The sequence below is a fragment of the Nannospalax galili genome, unplaced genomic scaffold (genome assembly GCF_000622305.1).
Source record: "Nannospalax galili isolate Female #2095 unplaced genomic scaffold, S.galili_v1.0 scaffold111, whole genome shotgun sequence".
Taxonomy (NCBI): Eukaryota; Metazoa; Chordata; class Mammalia; order Rodentia; family Spalacidae; genus Nannospalax; species Nannospalax galili.
The window spans coordinates 61,914-79,604 of record NW_008330487.1 but is presented as its reverse complement, the minus strand read 5'-3'; the positions used below and the strand labels follow the sequence as shown (position 1 = coordinate 79,604).

General features: G+C 46.5%; 2 protein-coding genes across 2 annotated transcripts in view; one reads left to right on the top strand and one right to left on the bottom strand.

The window, feature by feature from the left end:
• Positions 1 to 15,777, top strand: part of Hdac1 (histone deacetylase 1) — a 38,626-nt gene extending 22,849 nt beyond the window's left edge. The window contains exons 4-14 of the mRNA XM_008847957.3: positions 5,272 to 5,346; positions 9,218 to 9,356; positions 9,812 to 9,953; positions 10,912 to 11,004; positions 12,851 to 12,959; positions 13,038 to 13,178; positions 13,796 to 13,904; positions 13,983 to 14,113; positions 14,408 to 14,560; positions 14,919 to 14,967; positions 15,210 to 15,777. Of these exons, the coding sequence (XP_008846179.1) occupies positions 5,272 to 5,346; positions 9,218 to 9,356; positions 9,812 to 9,953; positions 10,912 to 11,004; positions 12,851 to 12,959; positions 13,038 to 13,178; positions 13,796 to 13,904; positions 13,983 to 14,113; positions 14,408 to 14,560; positions 14,919 to 14,967; positions 15,210 to 15,237 (1,169 nt within the window). The 3' untranslated portion in view covers positions 15,238 to 15,777. The remainder of the gene's footprint in view (positions 1 to 5,271; positions 5,347 to 9,217; positions 9,357 to 9,811; positions 9,954 to 10,911; positions 11,005 to 12,850; positions 12,960 to 13,037; positions 13,179 to 13,795; positions 13,905 to 13,982; positions 14,114 to 14,407; positions 14,561 to 14,918; positions 14,968 to 15,209) is intronic.
• Positions 15,778 to 15,926: 149 nt separating this feature from the next.
• Positions 15,927 to 17,470, bottom strand: Marcksl1 (MARCKS like 1). The gene is made up of 2 exons (XM_029570869.1): positions 17,314 to 17,470; positions 15,927 to 17,271 (listed from the first exon to the last, which is right to left on the bottom strand). The coding sequence occupies exons 1-2, from the start codon at positions 17,468 to 17,470 to the stop codon at positions 16,664 to 16,666; spliced, it is 765 nt and encodes a 254-aa protein (XP_029426729.1). The 3' UTR covers positions 15,927 to 16,663.
• Between the last annotated feature and the right edge of the window lie 221 nt (positions 17,471 to 17,691).

Sequence of the window (17,691 nt, the reverse complement as noted above, 5' to 3'; positions counted from 1 at the left end):
TAGACAGTGTGCTAGAACAACTATTTATACAACATTGTGTTACATATTTAGAATATTTTTGTTGGGCAGAGCTTCTGGACCCAGCGGCAGACGTGCAGGTCTCTGTGAATCTGCCCACTTTTCTGAATTCTGTGGAAAAGCAGAATCTCTCTTTTTTCTTCTTCCTATCCCTTTTCTTTCCTTCCTTCCTTCCTTCCTTCCTTCCTTTCTTTCTTTCTTTCTTTCTTTCTTTCTTTCTTTCTTTTTTTTTCTTCTTGTCTTTTTGAGACAGGGTCTCCCTGTAGCCCCAGCTGTCCTGGAATGCACTATGTAGACCAGGCTGGCCTTGAACTCAAAAAGATCTGCCTGCCTCTGCCTCCCAAGTGCTGGAATTAAAGGGGAGTGCCACCACGCCCAGCCTGTCCTATCCTATCCCTTTTCTAACATGCTTTCTTTAATGCTTTGGGCTACCCTAGCATCTTGTAATTCTTTACTTTTTCTCTAAAGCTCCTTCTCCCAGCCATTCTGACCTCCATGCAGGTTCTAAACCTGCATGGCTTCATGGCTTTCTTTCCCTCTCCCCTCCTTTCTACTCCTCAAGGCAGCTAGTGAGATTGCCAGCTCCCCTGTTCTGAAGATTTTCCTTAAAATTCTAATAAAATTGTTCTAAAAGAAAAAAAAATTTATGATTCTTTGAGAATTCTGTACAATGTATTTTGATCATATTCAGAACACTTCACTCCCACTTTTCTATGTCCCCTACTTCTTGTACCTGTTTTTTGTCTGTCTTTTGAGTTTAATTTAGTTTCCCCAAATTTGTATGCCCTTGGGTGTGTGTCTGGCTCTTGGAGCCTGGTCAGCCTTCCCAGTGTCTCACCCTTAAAGAAAACCGAGTCTCCTCTCCCAGCAGCTGTTAATTGCCAGTAGTTCCTCAGCTATGCCTGGGGCTTCCTGACCCCCTTCCTTATCCATGCCAGGTTTTTTCTGGCTTGGGTCTGTACAGGTCTTGTGCATGCTGCTTTAGCATTGTGGGTTAATATAGGCAACTGCCTGTATTAGGTATAACTATTGTAGAGATTATTTAAAATACAGGCATTGGCATGACGGCCCATACCTGTAGTCCCCAGCACTTAAGGTGCTGAGGCAAGCCAGGCATGGTGGTACACGCCTTTAACCCTAGCACTTGGGAGACAGAGGTAGGTGAATCTCTGTGAGTTATGCTGAGGCAGGTTGGGTATGGTGGTGCATGCCATTAGTCCTAGCACTCAAAAGGCAGAAGTAGGCAGATGATCTCTATGTGTTCAAGGCTAACCTGGTCTACACAGTGAATTCTAGTCTTGCCAGGGCTACATAGTGAGACCCTGTCTCAAAAAAAGGCTGAGGCAGAAGGATCACCTTAGTTTAGGAATTTAAGGCCACCTTGGGCAACATAATGAAAAGATGCTGCTGCTTTTTATTTTTTAAATACTTTTTTTTATGTAAATGAGTGTATTGCCTACTTGTGTATAAGTGCACACATGTCCTGCAATGCCCGTGGAGGTCAGAAGAGGGCAACAGTTCCCCTGGAACTAGAGTTATAGATGGTTGTTAGCCACTGTGTGGGTGCTGGGAACTGAACCCCTGTCCTCAGCAATAGCAGTCCATGCTCTAAACCACTGAGCCATCTCTCTAGCCCCATTGCTGCTTTTTACAAGGGACTTGACCATTTTGGTCTCTGAGGCGTGTCCTGGAACTAGTTCCTCTTTGATACTTAGGGATGACTATATTTTCAGTATAGTAAATATAATTATTTCAGACAATCAAAAATAGTAAAAAAACAAGCTGGGCATGGTGGCATACGCCTTTAATCCCAGCACTCAAGATACCTGTGAGTTCAAGGCCAGCCTGGTCTACATAGCAAGTTCCAGGCCAGCTGGGGCTATAGGGAGACCCTGTCTCAAAAAGACAAAAAAAGAAAATAGTAAAAAACAACTAAGCTTAGTGACTTTGCCTGTAATCCCAACACTTGGCAGGCTGAGCCAAGATTACCTCTAGTTCAAGACTGGACCGATAACATAGTGAGACCCTGTCTCAAAACAGAAAAACAAATATAAAAAATAATGTTTGTCCATATTCCACACAGCCCAAAGAAAAGCTGGTCAGGTACAGGTGATGACCTGGGCTCTGCTTGCTTCTTGTTCTTGGGTCTCTGTTCTCTTCCCCACTACTTCTGGTTCTTTTCCTTCCATTGCCAGGTGTAAGTTGTATTCTGAAGTTAGTGTTTAATCCTATACATCTCTTCTGTGATACTGCCAAATGCTTGGTTGTTGAGACAAGGTTTGATACTATAGCCCTGACTGGAACTCACTGTGTAGACCATACTGGCTTCAAACTCTCAGCGATCCTCTTGCCTTTCAAGTGCTGGTATTGCTGGCATGTACCACCATGTCCATCTCCAAAGCTCCTGCTGCCTTCTTCCTTTTTAAAAAGATTTTATTTATGTGTATTGAGTGTTTTGCCTGCATGTATGTAAGTGCACCCCTGTCATACAGTGCCCTCAGAGGTCAGAAGAGACCATCGGATCCCCAGGGACTGGAGTTACGGACTGTTGTTATCCACCATGTGGGTTCTGGGAATTGAACCTGGGTTCTCTGCAAGAGCAGCCAGTGCTCTTAATTAGTGAGCCATCTCTCCACAGGGCCCCCCCCCCCTTTTTTTTAAAGACAGAGTCCCATGTAATCCAGGCTGGACTTGAACTCATCATGTAACTGAGGAAGACCTTGAATTCCTCATCATTTTTCCTCCTCTTCCAAGTGTTAGTTACAGACTTGAACCACTATGTCCAGCTCCATAACTTTTTTGTGTGTGGTCATTTTGAGACAGGGTCTCCCTGTACTCTCAGGCTGGCCTTGAACTCACAGAGATCCACCTGCCTCTGCTTCTTGAGTGCTGGGATTAAAGGTGTGTGCCACCACACCCGGCCCAGTTCCATAACTTTTTAAGATTTATTTATTTATTGATTGATTTTTGTCTTTTTGAAACAGGTTCTCCCAGTAGCCCCAGCTGGCCTGGAACTCACTATGTAGACCAGGCTGACCTCGAACTCACAGAGATCTGCCTGTCTCTGCCTCCCGAGTTCTGGGACTAAAGGCGTGTGCCACCACATCCGGCTAAGATTTATTTTTGAGTGTGTGTAGAGGAATATGTGAGTACAGGTACCCACAGAGGCAAGATGAATCCCCTGGACCTGAGTTACAGGTGGTTGTGAGCCACTCAGTGTGGGTGCTGGGAACTGAACTTGGGTCCTCTACAAGAACAGTATGCATTCTTAACTACTTGAGCATCTCTACAGCCCTGTAATTTTTTTTCTTCTTCTTCTTCTTTTTTTAGATAGGGTATCCCTGTATCTCCAGCTGGCCTAGAACTCACTATATAGACCAGGCAGGCCTCAATCTCTCAGCGCTCCACCTGCCTCTACTGGGATTAAAGACCTGGGCCACCATCCTCCAAGTTCCCATAATTTCTTAAATTGACAATAAATGGGGCTAGCAGTTTGAGCTACATGTTGAATCATGTCCTTACGGGAAGTTTTTCCTCCTGTCTAAAACACCTAATCATACCCCACTTGGGAGTATAAACCAACCTGTGGAAACTCAAGTACTAACATAGTGTAGGAGGAAACAGCCAGACAGGAAAGTACACTGCCAATGGATAAATAGTCTGGCTCCAGGGACCAAAGTTCTTACTGATACAGCCACCTCCCAGTGTTTACCAAGAAAGCAAGAGGAGCCACCCACTGCCCACTCCCTCAGAGCACCAGATTTTGAGAACTCTCCAAGTTACAGTAGCACTGGGGTTGGTAACTCTGTTTTAAATTTGAATTAAAATCTTTTTATTAATACTTTTTGTGTGTGTATAAAGGGAGGCGGAGCATACAAGCCCCAATGCATGGAGAGAGATCAGAGGACAACTTCATGGAGCCTCAGTGCTTTCCCCCCTTCCACTTTTTTGTGGGTTCCAGGTGTTGAACTCAGGTCACCAAGCTTGCATAACAAGCACTTTTACCCACTGAATTATCTTGTCCTGGAGCTGGTAACTCTTGAGGTTATTGCAAATTCTGAGATTCTGTGTCTGGATGTTACCACATTCAGCCTGCCCTTCCCAGCCTCTTCCCATTCCCTACTTTGGGAATGACGCAGGTGCAGTAAAAATACTGGAGCAAGAGGAGGATCTGCCCACTCCTGTCTTTAACTTTGGGTGCCATTGAAGTCAGGAATTTCCTTTTCTGTGAGTGCAGAGAGTCCCCGGGTCCCCATCTAACTGAGGCTCCGCCCTCCAGGTGTGCTTTCCTTCCTGTTTTGTTTCATTTGCATTACTGTTTGCATGTGTTTCCACATTATTGTACCACTTTGTACTTTTACCCCATAGGCTTAGGCTTGAAATAACTCTTCCGATTGTCACTTCGGAGTGTAGTCAAGAGCACTGGGCTGTGGTAGTCAAGACACCTAGATTCTATTCTGATTCTGATGCTACCTGGTTACATAACTTTGGGCAAGTCACTCAACTTCCCTGCATGTCTTATGTTCCTGTGCACAGGGGTGTCATATCTGTTTTGGCTAGTTCATGGGATGTCGTAAGGATCAAATGAGATTGTGTGTGTGAAAGCACTTGGGAAAAGACCGGGATATATTTTCTTAGGCCTTTAGGACAAACAGACCAAAGCTTGAGGTTTGAATATTGCCTCTGCCATTTCTTAGCAGTTCACCTCTCTGAGCCCATTTCCCCGTTTATAGGAGTGGACCAAATTCTACCTCAGAAGATTGTGTGAGGATAAATGCATCAAGTATTTCAATCATCTAGCAGCGTATGGCACGTGATAATTATGTAGGTCTTGCTTCACATCACCTTTCAGAGCCCATTTACTTATAGGATTGGACCAAATGCTATAGAAGCTTGCATGAGGATAAATGCATCAGGCATTTAAAGCACTCCTTCGTGTAAGGCATGTGGTAAGCACTCAGGAGTCGGTGATTAAACAGATCTCTCTTCACTTCTTTATTGGTCAGCTGGTGGTGTCAGGGCCAGAAACAAACCCAGGAAGATTCTCGGGAGTTTTCTCAAGGACTGGTTAAGGTGGATATCATCATTGCTATTACCTAAAGCGCCAAGCTAACCAGACTGGAACCCAAGCCTTCTGAATCTAAATTGTTCGTGGGTTTTTTTTTTTTTTTTTTTTTTTCCATCAGCTCATAAATATCTAAACAAAAGCTGAAAGAAACTGTGGAAACTAATCTTCTGTTCATTTCTTTCAAGTCAACGTTGGTGAGGACTGTCCCGTATTTGATGGCCTGTTTGAGTTCTGCCAGTTGTCTACTGGTGGCTCTGTGGGTAAGGAAACTAAATCCCTCCTCAAGGGCTGTGCTGGATTCCTGTAGTGAGGTCTGCCTTTTAGGCTAAATCCTGGTGGTACTGTCCTGTGACCATTTGGGAATGGTCCTGTGGCTTTTTACTTTACATCTCTAACACAGTTCTGACAGATGTCTTTTTTTTTTTTTTTTGTCTTTTTGAGACAGGGTCTCCCTGTAGCCCTAGCTGTCCGGGAACTCACTATGTAGACCAGGCTGGCCTTGAACTCACAGAGATCCGCCTGCCTCTGTCTCCCAAGTGTTGGGACTGCAGGTGTGCACCACCATGCCCGGCTCTGACAGGTGCCTTTAACTGCCCTCTCCTGCCAGAAGGTTTATATGTAGGGATTCCCTGCAGATGTAAAGGGGTTGATGAGACACTGTGTAAAAGCAATTTGTGGACAACAAAGTGCTATAAAATGGGAGTGTCAAATCTGTATCTTATGAAAAATCATGGTAATTAAGTTCAGAGGTCCTAAATACTCCTCACAAGTTATCTCCACTTGTAACTTTTGGGTTAACTTTAGGATTACTCTAAACTCTTTTTGGTTGTTTTGAGACAGGGTCTCCCTGTAGCCCTAGCTGCCTGCAACTCACTATGTAGATCAGGCTGGCCTCCATCTCACAGAGATCCACCTGCCTCTGCCTTCCAAATGCTGGAATCAAAGGTGTGTGCCACCAGCCCAGCTACTCTTAAATTCTTAAATGTAGCCACACATCACATTTTTGAGAATGTTACTCAGTTTTGTTATGTAAACATTCATAGAGAATAGATAAATCTAAATTTTATAGCCTGTTATCTAGGTTGTGTCTAGATGATATAGCCTATTAATTATCTAGGTTGTATATTACACATATGGTATAGCCTATTGGCCCCCAGGGCCTTTGTGAATAAAGTAGTGTGTGATTAAATCAAATACCAGAAAAAAAAAAATAATGCAATCAAGAGATGCAGTAAACATGATGTATGAGGCTGCTGGTATAAGACTGTTCTTTATTACTTTTTTTTTTTGGAGACAGAATCTGAGTTGCACTGGCTGGCCTGGAACTGGGTATGTAGACCAGGCTGGCTCGAACTGACAGAGATCACCTGTCTCTGCCTCCTGAGTACTGCCTATAGTAAATTTATTTATTTATTTTTTGGTCTTTTTCAGAAGGGTCTCCCTGTAGCCTCAGCTGGCCTGGAGCTTGCTATGTAGACCAGTTCAAGGCCAACACACCAAAATTCTGCCTCAAAAAAAAAACACACCAAAATCTTTTTTCAGCTCTGTGGTAATCTTATGAGAACACTATTAGATATGTGGTCTCTTGCTGGCTAAAACATTACGTAGTACATGGCTGTATTCATTTTCCTATGATTATTGTATCTAACTCCCTCCTAATAGAATTTTGGAAAATAAAGACACAAACCCAGGGAGATTCACACTGTAGATTACTGTTTCTATTTCAGTGTTTGTGTATTTATCCCTTTTTCTCTATGACAGGGTCTCCCTATAGCCTAGCTAGTCTGGAAGTCACTATGTAGACCAGGCTGGCCTTGAATTCACAGAGATCCGCCTACCTCTGCCTCTTAAGTGCTGGGATTAAAGGTGTGTGCCACCCTGGCTTGTCCTTTATTGTTTTTTTTTGTTTTTGTTTTTTTTTTGTTTTTTTTTGGGTCTTTTTAGACAGGGTCTCCCTGTAGCCCTAGCTGTCCTAGCACTCACTTTGTAGGCTTTGAACTCAGAGATCCACCTGCCTCTGCCTCCAGAGCGCTGGGTTTAAAGGTGTGCACCACCACGCCCGGCCCTTTGTTGTTTTTGAGGTAGGTGTCACACTAGCCTGGGATGACCTAGAACTCATGTGACCCGGACTCAACCGGGTCTCCACCTCCTCCTTGATTATGGTCATGTGCCACCACGGCTGGCTTAAAATTTCTTGTGTGTTGTATTCTGCAGTGTGCTTTCTAATTATTACTGCATGTTATGCACCTACCTTGATAAAGTTGGTCTTGCTGGATCATGTGGGCTGCTCCAAGCCTTCATGAAGTTACCACCACCCTCATGCACAGAGATGGGGATTTGTCTCTCCTTTGAATCAGCCCTATCTTTAGTATCTTTCCCAATTTTTTTTGGCTGTGTCCCACAACAAGAAATATTTTTACAGCCAGCCAAGGGTAGTGGCACATGCCTTTAATCCCAGCGCTCAGAGATATGGGGATCTCTGTAAGTTCAAGGCCAGCCTGATCTACATAGTGAGTTCCAGACCAACTGGGGCTACAGGAAGACCCTGTCTCAAAAAGACCAAAGAAAAGAAAAGAAAAAAAAGAAATATTTTTACAAATGCATTCCAGGATACACAAGTATGTATGTGCTACATACAAGCACACCCACACATTCTGATTCATTTACTGTGACACCAAAGTTTGCACAAAAGAACAATTACCCTTACTGTTACTTTGATATATATATATTTTTTTACTCTGTTTCATGTTTGGCGGTTGGGGATTTAGCTCAGTGGTAGAGTGCTTCCCTAGCAAGTGAAAGGCACTGGGTTCAGTCCTCAGCTCCAGGAAAAAAAATATATATATATGGCCCACTAAGTCAGTTTTAGTGCTTACTAATGGGTTATCATCCTTGGTTTGAGAATTCTTTTCGTAAAGATTGAAGCTGGAGAGATGGCTTAGCAGTTAAGAGTATTGGCTGCTCTTGCAGAGGACTTGGGTTTGATTCCCAGCACCCACATGGCAGCTGGCAAATGTCTAACTCCAGCTCCAGGATATCCAGTGCCTTCTGACATCCCTGGGCACTGCACAACACAGGTTCACTTACCCTCATACACATAAAATAAAAATAAATAATTAAAAACTAGATTCAGGGCTGGAGAGACGGCTCAGCAGTTAAGAGCACTGACTGTTTTTGCAGAGGACCTGGGTTCGATCCCCAGCACCCACATGGCGGCTACAAACCATCCTTAACTCCAGTTCCAGGGGAATCTGAAGCCTTCTTCTGACCTCCACGGCATTGTACTACATGGGTGCACTCACATACATGCAGGCAATACACTCATACACATAAAATAAAAATTAAATAAGCTGGGCATGGTGGTGCACACCTTTAATCCCAGAGGCAGGTGCATCTCTGTGAGTTCAAGGCCAGCCTGGTCTGCATAGTAAGTTCCAGGACAGCTGGAGCTACAGGGAGACCCTGTCTCAAAAAGACAAAAAAAAAAAAAAAAAATAGATTCACCTAGCACAGAACTGTGAAAATGAGCAGCAGGCCCCAATCTTAGTCAAAGAATTACTGGCAGCTGATTACTGCTGGGTGGGGAAGAGCTGATCTTAAAGGGAGGGACTCTAAATAGGCTGACTAAACCCAGTGGATGAACTTGCACTGAGGGACATCTGAGGACAGATCTCTGTGAGTTCAAGGCCAGCCTGGTCTACATAGTGAATTCCAGCACTTGAGAGACAGGACAGGCAGATCTCTGTCAGTTTGAGCCCAGCCTGGTCAACATAACGAGTTTCAGGCCAGCTGGGGCTACAGGGGAGACCCTGTTTCAAAAGGACAAAAAAAGAAAGAAAGAAATACACAAAAAATTTTTAAAAAGTTATTTTTTGTAAAAGATGTTTCTTTATATAAAATAAAAGATGGGCTGGGTATGGTGGTCCATGCCTTAATCCCAACACTTGGGGGGCAGAGGCAGGCGGAGATTCATTTTTATTCCCTATTAGAATGAGAAGTGGGTTGGTTTATGAGTTAGTATAGTTTATACTGTGGAATACAGCTTCTAGAAGTCAATGAAAAGGCTTCTTTGGGCTTCTTGAAGGAAAGGGGGACTTTAGTAACAGTCTTATGTTCTCTTTCCACACCTAGCAAGTGCTGTGAAACTTAATAAGCAGCAGACGGACATCGCTGTGAATTGGGCTGGAGGCCTACATCATGCAAAGAAGTCTGAAGCATCTGGCTTCTGTTATGTCAATGATATCGTCTTGGCCATCCTGGAATTGCTAAAGTATGCCTGCTTGGCCTTGTGTCTTGGAGGAGCACCTTAGGCCAGGTTCCCACTTCCCTTTCCCCTTGGGCTTGCCTCCCTAGTTTGCTTTTCTTATGGTATGCTGGTTAGGGTATGTTCCATGAGTGTCTCTGGCCATCCTCTCCTTGACGGGGTCTTGGTTTGATCTGAGCCCACGGCAAGATCAGGGGCAGGTGCTGCTCAGATCCTGCCTCCAGAGTATCCCTGTGTGGCTGGAGTTGACCCTGGCTGTAGAGTAGGAAGATCGGACTTGGTCAGCTTGGTCAGGCCTCTGGAGACACCGGCTGCTCTTCCACCTTCCTTCAGCCATTTTCCACGTCTCTGGTGCTTAGAGATACCTGAGGGAGGCAGCTAGCCTGGTAAGCTGGGACCTGGCGCCCTTGGCGCGTCCCATCCCAAGAATCCCCAGACTCCTGACCACCTTCTGATTCTAGGTATCACCAAAGGGTGCTGTATATTGACATCGATATTCATCATGGTGACGGTGTGGAAGAGGCCTTCTATACCACAGACCGGGTCATGACTGTGTCCTTTCATAAATATGGAGAGTACTTCCCAGGAACTGGTGACCTACGGGTGAGAACTCCCTTTAAGGACCATCCACCTCACCTTCAGTATATCAATATTTGAATTTGGAGTGAGGAATTAGGACTCTTAGGAACCATCTCAAGGATTCTTCATTTCTTTAGGTCATCTTACCCCTTGGCCATATGTTAAATGTGTGTGTGTATGTATGTATATGTATATGAGTGTATTGCCTGCGTGTAATAAGCGCATCCATGTTTTGTAATGCCCACAGAGGCCAGAGAGAGCGTCAGATTCCCCTGGAACTACAGGTGATTGTTAGCTGCCATGTGGGTGCTGGGAATTGAACCTAGGTCCTCTGCAAGAGCAGCCAGTGCTCTTAACCACCGGCAAACTTTCTAGTCCTGAAACTTAGAATTTTATATAGAACAATTAATGAACATGTTCCCCTGCTGAAGCTACTCCATTTGCTTCTGTTAGCATGAATACAGTAAGATGTAAATTGCCATGCCAGGAACCCTGAGGTAAAAAGTGGTACTAATTATATTAGTATTGGTCATTTTGAGACAGGGTCTCCCTGTAGCCCAAGCTGGCCTGGAACTCACTATGTAGACCAGGCTGGCCTTGAACTCACAGAGATCCACCTGCCTCTGCCTCCTGAGTGCTGGGATTAAAACCATGTGCTATTATGCCGGGCTTGATATGGCAAACTTTAGAATATGTGAGCTTTTACTATTCTGAAGTTAGTTAGAAAAATCTTTCTTCCAATACTGGTCCATCTACCTCGTCTGAGGTAGAAACCTCAGACCAAAAGCAGAAATCTTGTGCTGTGGGGTAGACGATTCACTCTCTGCCTCCATAAAGAACCCTTGGGCCCAGTGCAGGCTTAGTGGTGTATTTTAGAGATGTGAGCGGGGCTCAGCTTGTCTCTCTTAAACCACTGTTTCTTTCCTTAGGATTTCCCTCTAGTTTTATCTTTCAATTTTATTTTACTGTCCCTTTTGATTAGGATATTGGGGCTGGCAAAGGCAAGTATTATGCTGTTAACTACCCACTCCGCGATGGGATTGATGATGAGTCCTATGAGGCCATTTTCAAGCCGGTAAGTGACTTTATTCACCCTCTTGAGCTATTATTGGGATTGGTTTATGGAAAAGATGGCAAAGCACCCACCGTGCCTGAAAGATCTTTCCTATGGCTAATTGGGAAACAAGAAGTGTTTCCAACCTTGACTGTTACGTGGGAAATGAAATCATTCACATAGTTTGTTGATACCTGTGAGTGTGTCTCTCTGCTCAATACAAGAATATTTAAGGCATGATCTTTGCATGATTGGGGGAGGCGGACATATACTTACCCAACAGCTTGTGGTCAGTGCTGGTTGGCTTTATTTTTTGTTTGGCAATTTAAGCATAAGTTTATTTAGCAAGCAGAGTATACTCTAAAGAAAGATGGAAGAGGCTGAGCAGATGTGGAGGAGCAGTTGTCAGTCTCCATGGGAGTCAGCTGCGAGGGGATTGTTAAATTCTCTTCATGTTCTGTTCCTGGGTTTTTATGGTTCTTGCTGCCTTTTACTCCTGTTTGCACATTGGAAGAATTTGAATTCGGGGTTTATTTAGTCTCTGCATACGGGCTTTGCCTGGGAAACCCCTGTCCAGAGATCCTGGAAAGGCCCTGCAGGAAGGCGGGTTGGAGTCATTGGGCAGGTTAGCCTGGAACCTGTGTTTTAGAGAGGAGAATAGAGGAGACAACTGCCTAGGCTAGGGAGAAAGTAGTCAAGGATGCTTTGGGGGGTGTTGGGGGACTTGAGCTTGAATTTGAAAGTGAAGCGGTACCCAGGTGAAGAGGTGGAAGCTGAAGGGATGGCATTGGACAGGGAATATCAGCAGAAACTTGTAGAGGTGCCAGTATGAACTGAATGGTAGGTAGGTCATCACAGTGTGTGGGAGAATCAGAAAGTGGTGGTAGGAGATGGTTGTTGAATCCACATTTTAAAAAACTACTGTTAGGGTCTGTACAAAAGAAACCTTGAATGCCATGCTGAGGTATTAAGTGTTTACTTAGAAATAAGCAGTGAAAAAATGTTCATAGAGTATAACATACGTTAGGCGTTCACTTAGCAAACAAATGTCTACTATGTGCCTAGTAGTAAAGGTTTGAGTTACAGTCTCCTGAGTAACATAAGATGCTTAGTTATGAAAATAAAATATACAGGAATAAATCGCCTCCAGGGCAGGAGAGATGGCTCAGCAGTTAAGAATACTGGCTGTTCTTGCAGAAGACCCAGGTTCAAATCCCATCACCCACATGGCAGCTAACAACTGTCCGTAACTCCAGTCCCAGGGGATCTGACAGCCTCTTCTGACCTCCTCCGGCATTGTATGACACGGGTGCACTTACCTATGTGCAGGCAATATACGCATACACATAAAATAAAATAAAAAATAACAATTTTTTTTTTTTAAATTACCTCCTAGCAAGGCGTGGTGGTACAAGCCTTTAATCCCAGCACTTGGGAGGCAGAGGCAGGCGGATCTCTGTGAGTTCCAGGCCAGCTGGGGCTACAGGGAGACCCTGCCTCAAAAAGACCGAAAAAAAAAATCACCTCCTTACAAGGTTCAAAGTCTGCAAGGCCAGATGAGTTGAGCAGATGCAGCTGAAGGTTGGGAAGCTTCCTAGAGGAAGTGGCACAGGAGCTTGCAGTGAAAGAAGGAAAAGATAAGGGAATTAACAGGAAGGCCATTCCAGGTTCAGTTATTACAGCAACAAGTATCTTGACAGATCCATTCAAATTGGAAATCTCTTTTGTCTCCCGTACAGCATGAGGAAGAATGGAAAGGGAGGAATGGGTGATGAAACAGAGGAAAGTGCTGCACCTACTCTTTCCACCCCCGAACCTCACATGGCGTTTCTTGAGTTTGGTGGTGACCAGGGTGTTATCTTTTTAGGTCATGTCCAAAGTAATGGAGATGTTCCAGCCGAGTGCAGTGGTCTTACAGTGTGGCTCAGATTCCCTGTCTGGGGATCGGTTAGGTTGCTTCAATCTGACCATCAAAGGTGAGACTGGGTAGCACAAGCATGGATGGGCAGGGTCTGCCAGCTCCCCGTAAACTAGCACCCCTTTTCTTTCCAAAGGGCATGCCAAGTGTGTGGAATTTGTCAAGAGCTTCAACTTGCCTATGCTGATGCTGGGAGGAGGTGGTTACACCATTCGCAATGTTGCCCGGTGCTGGACATATGAAACAGCTGTTGCCCTGGACACCGAGATCCCTAATGGTATTAGCTCCTAGCCCAGGTTGGGCAGGGTGGGCGCTGAAGTCCATGTGACCTTTGTTACAACCTCTTTAAAAAGACCTTTCTTCCTCTCACACTGGTTATTCCTCTTGTCATTGGCAGACTGTAGCCATCAGTTTTTTCCCTACTCTTCTTTCCCTCTATTTTTGGTCTGGACATTATGGGTGATTATTTGGAGGTTTGGGATTTCTGTTCTGTAGGATAACCTGGTTAGTGAAAAGAAGTGCTCTTGATGAGCATTGCTTAGTGGTCTCTACTAGGTACCTGGTACTTCCTCTCCTACAATAGAGAAATGGTGTTATAAGCCTGGCATGGTACACACCTTTAATCCCAACACTCGGGACGCAGAGGCAGGAGGGTCTCTGTGAGATTGAGGCTAGCCTGGTCCACATAGTGTGTTCCAGGCCAGCTGGGGCTACAAAGAAGCCCTGCCTCAAAAAGACCAAATAAAATTCTGTAGGCACCTAAGTCTTGCCCTAGAATGTCTTAGAGGCATTCTGCTTTTGTAGGTGGGTAAATGGTCTCAGAAACCCTAATTGCTCTTCCTTGGTTCCCATGGTGGCTAGGTCTCTTGATTCTCCTCTCCTTTACCCCCTCAGAGCTGCCGTACAATGACTACTTTGAATACTTTGGACCAGATTTCAAGCTTCACATCAGTCCTTCCAATATGACTAACCAGAACACTAATGAGTACCTGGAAAAGATCAAGTGAGTATATTGCCAGCCTCCTTGATTGAACATTCCAGGCTCTGGTTTGTCTCTAAGCAGTCTCTCCTGTTAATACAGACAGCGGCTCTTTGAGAACTTGAGAATGCTGCCCCATGCACCTGGGGTTCAAATGCAGGCGATACCTGAGGATGCCATCCCAGAGGAGAGTGGTGATGAGGACGAAGAAGACCCCGACAAACGCATTTCTAGTAAGACCTTCCCACTCATTAGGCAGCTCAAACTTCTTCCACTGTTCTCATTTCCCCCAAGCTGCTACAAGCTGTTGAGAAACAAGTTGAGTTTCCTCCCTTCCCTGTCTTGGTATCATTCCCTGGTGTATTTGGGGAGTGGGAGGTACCGGGGGTGAAACCCATGGCTTTTGCACATACTAGATACTTTATCACTGAGCTATCCACCCAGTCCACACAGTCTCTTGGACACAGATCCTGAGATAAAACAGGCCTCTGTTCACTCACAAATATTTTCTATCCACTGCCTCCCAGTCTGCTCTTCTGATAAACGAATTGCCTGTGAAGAAGAATTCTCTGATTCAGATGAGGAAGGAGAAGGTGGTCGAAAGAATTCTTCTAATTTCAAAAAAGCCAAAAGAGTCAAAACAGAAGACGAAAAAGAAAAAGATCCAGAAGAGAAGAAAGGTGGGTTTGGATTGGGCCAGGACTGGGCACCCTGGGGCCTTTCAGTGGCTCCCAGAAATGGTGTGGCCCACAAAACCATAAAACTACTGGGTGATTAAGCCTGGCTTTCACATACCACCCAAGACCTTTTCCCAGCACTTCACCCCAGTTTCCCAGGGGGCTGCCCCCGCCTACTGGGTTCTGACTGAAGGAGGCTGGGAAACTGGTCTAACCTGTTTGTTTTCAGCTGTGCTCTGGGAGGACTGGGATGGACTTTTCTATGGTCTGTGAGCGGTAATGTTGGGGAAGGGGTTTCCAGGTAAGACTCCCTGGGTCTTTTCAGATGAGGCCCTAACCATCCCTGCACTCTATGTTCTAGAAGTTACAGAAGAGGAGAAAACCAAGGAGGAGAAGCCAGAAGCCAAAGGGTGAGGAAGGAGCTGGCCCTTTCTCTGACACTGGAGCATCACCCCCTTTTGTCCCATCACTCTTGAGAGGGAAGGCACTGGGACAGCTGGTCCTGCTTACAAAGGCCTTTCAGGGACCAGTCTGTATCTCTGCAGTCCTAGGCAGAGCTAGGAGGCTTTAGCCCATAGTCACCTGGGTGGCCCTGTGGAAATCAAGGCTTCTGGGGTGGGTTATCTCATGCCAGTTTCTGTTCTTTCCACAGGATCAAAGAGGAGGTCAAGTTGGCCTGAGCAAGATCTGCACAAAGTTTCTCACGTTTCCCCAATCCCTCAGATTTTATATTTTCTATTTCTCTGTGTATTTATATAAAAAAATATATTAAATATAATGTCCCCAGGGACTAGATAGGAACCAGGGACCAGAGCCCAGGGCAAGAGGGTCGGGGGGAGTCTTCCAGCAGCTGCCTTGCCTGTCCTTCCCCAGGTCTTAGTTCTGAACCGTACAGGGTACAGGTCTTGAGTACAACTGTAAGACAAAAATCCTGAATGCCAAGTGCCTGCTTAGGAAAGATTGCCCTTATTAAGCTTTCTAGAAGGGGGGGTTGGGTCTTCTGGGACCCTTGTTCTTTTCAGGCTTAGGTAACATCAGACATTTTTTAGATTGGTTTTGTTTATACCTTCCCACTGGTCTCAGGTGAGCTGAGAAACTCTCACTGCCCCATCTCCCCCCAATTCTGCAGGCAGAGGTTTTATTAGTCTAGCTTCCTTTTTGAGATACTTTCATTTTTGTGAGACTTTGTAATAAAATGGCACATTTCTACACCCTCCTGAGCTTGTTTCCCAGCTGGTCGGAACTTCCCTGTCATGTCTTGTGTCCCTTTTGGGTAACCATATCCACAGAAGACCTAGAACTTACCTGTCTCCACACTTGAGGTTTCTAGTCTCCTTGCCCTACCCCAGACCACTCATGAAAGCACCACTAAAGGGGCAACATTTATTCCTTTTCCAAATGTTACAGTAAATCCAGGTGGAAGAAAATGGTTTTAGCAATTAGAAAAAAAAACAAAAAGTACAAATCTGGGGTTTTGGCCATTAAAAGTTATTTACAACACCGGGAGAAAAAGACAGAAGTTGTTTCACATTACAGACCTCCCTCCCACCCCAAGCCTAATACTTGCTTACCAGGTCAGAAAAGAGACAGTTGATTCACAAGCTGGAGGTTTGAACTTGAGTAAGACATTTATAAAAACCTAGACGGGGGCAATGTCCTCCCCAGCCCAGGTGCCACTAGGCACAGCACAAGAGACTAAACTCAACAGGGGGAAGGCTGGAAACTCAGGGTTTGGGAGCACCCCACTTCTGGCTCAGGGGTTTGGAGAGTAGGAGAAACAAAACCTACTTGGGAAAAGAATTGGGAAGAAAACCAGCAATTGCCTTGGGTAGGAGTGGGGACAGGGAGGGTGGGGACAGGAGCATTTCACATCACTAACCTAACTTGGGAAACCGCAGGGGATCATCTTCAACTGGCCTTGAGAGGAAGACCAGATGGCTGATAGGAGAATCCACAGGAGGGAGAGGAGGGGGACGTGGCTGGGAGAGGGCAACAAGCCCCTTTCTGGGCACAGGAAGGCAGCCAGGGCACCAGGTCCAGGCAGTGACCTCACAAGGACAGCACAGTTTTTGGCAGCTTAGAGATCACCCACCTGCCCCCACCCAGCTACTCGATCTGCTCAGCGCTGGCAGAGGCAGGGCCACTCTCTGGCCCAGAGGGAGTGGACGGCTCTGCAGCCTGGGGCCCTGCCTCCTCTTCTGTGTCTCCTCCCTTGGAAGCAGCACTAGCCTCTGCCCCCTTGGCTTGGGGCTCCTGGCTGTCAGGGGTGGCAGCAGTTTTCCCTTCCTGGGCAGTGCCCTCGTCGCTGCAGGCGCTGATCTCCCCCTGCTCCTGCTCTTCCTCTGTGGGCGAGGAGGCAGAAGAATCACCCCCACCCTCCTTCCGATTTCTCTTGAAGGACAGGCCGCTCAATTTGAAAGGCTTCTTGAAAGAGAATTTCTTCTTCTTCTTGGGGGTCTCCTTGGGGGGGACCTCTCCCTTGGCTTCAGCTCCCTGGCTAGGGGGTGCTGGCTCGATGGCATCGCCAGTGGCCCCAGCTGCTTCATCTGTTCCGTCCAGGGGGGGCGACTCCCCCTCCCCCTTGGGGGACAAGTCTCCATTGGTTTTCACGTGGCCATTCTCCTGCAGGGCAGAGGAGATAGCAGTGAGGGCTGGGGCTCTTCTCCCTCTCCCCTCGCGGGTCCCAGGCAGGCGGTGGAGTCCACCACCAGGGTCTACAGCAACCCGAGTCTGGCTTCCGCCTCACCCCATCCTACCTCGCCCTCGCCCCTCTTGGGCGCGCTGGGACGCCCACAGCCAGCAGGAGGCGCAGGGGTCCGGGACCCCCACCCCCTCCCCCAGGGCGCGCTCTTCATTCCGCGCAGAACCTCTCCAGGTCGCGGATCCCGGCCGGGCGAACCGTGCAGCCGGCATTGGGGCGCTGCCTCTCCGCACCTGGACGGCCTATTTTTCCAGACTCCCGCTTTGTGTGGACGCCCCCCCACTCCAGAATCTCCCCACATCTCGCCCCCCCCGAAAAACACCGCGGGCCTCCGCGATCGGGTTGCGGAGGCAGCACCCGAGGCCCCAGCACCCGCCCCGCGGCCCCCGGGCGCCCCCTTGGCGCGGCCCAGCAGCGCCTTTGTTCCCCGCGC

Excerpts from the sequence above, each read along its gene's own strand:
- Marcksl1 (XM_029570869.1), bottom strand. The coding sequence starts at position 17,470 with ATGCCGGCTGCACGGTTCGCCCGGCCGGGATCCGCGACCTGGAGAGGT. Across the intron at positions 17,272-17,313 it reads CCAAGAGGGGCGAGGGCGAG|ACCCTGGTGGTGGACTCCAC; the intron begins GTAGGATGGGGT and ends GGGTTGCTGTAG.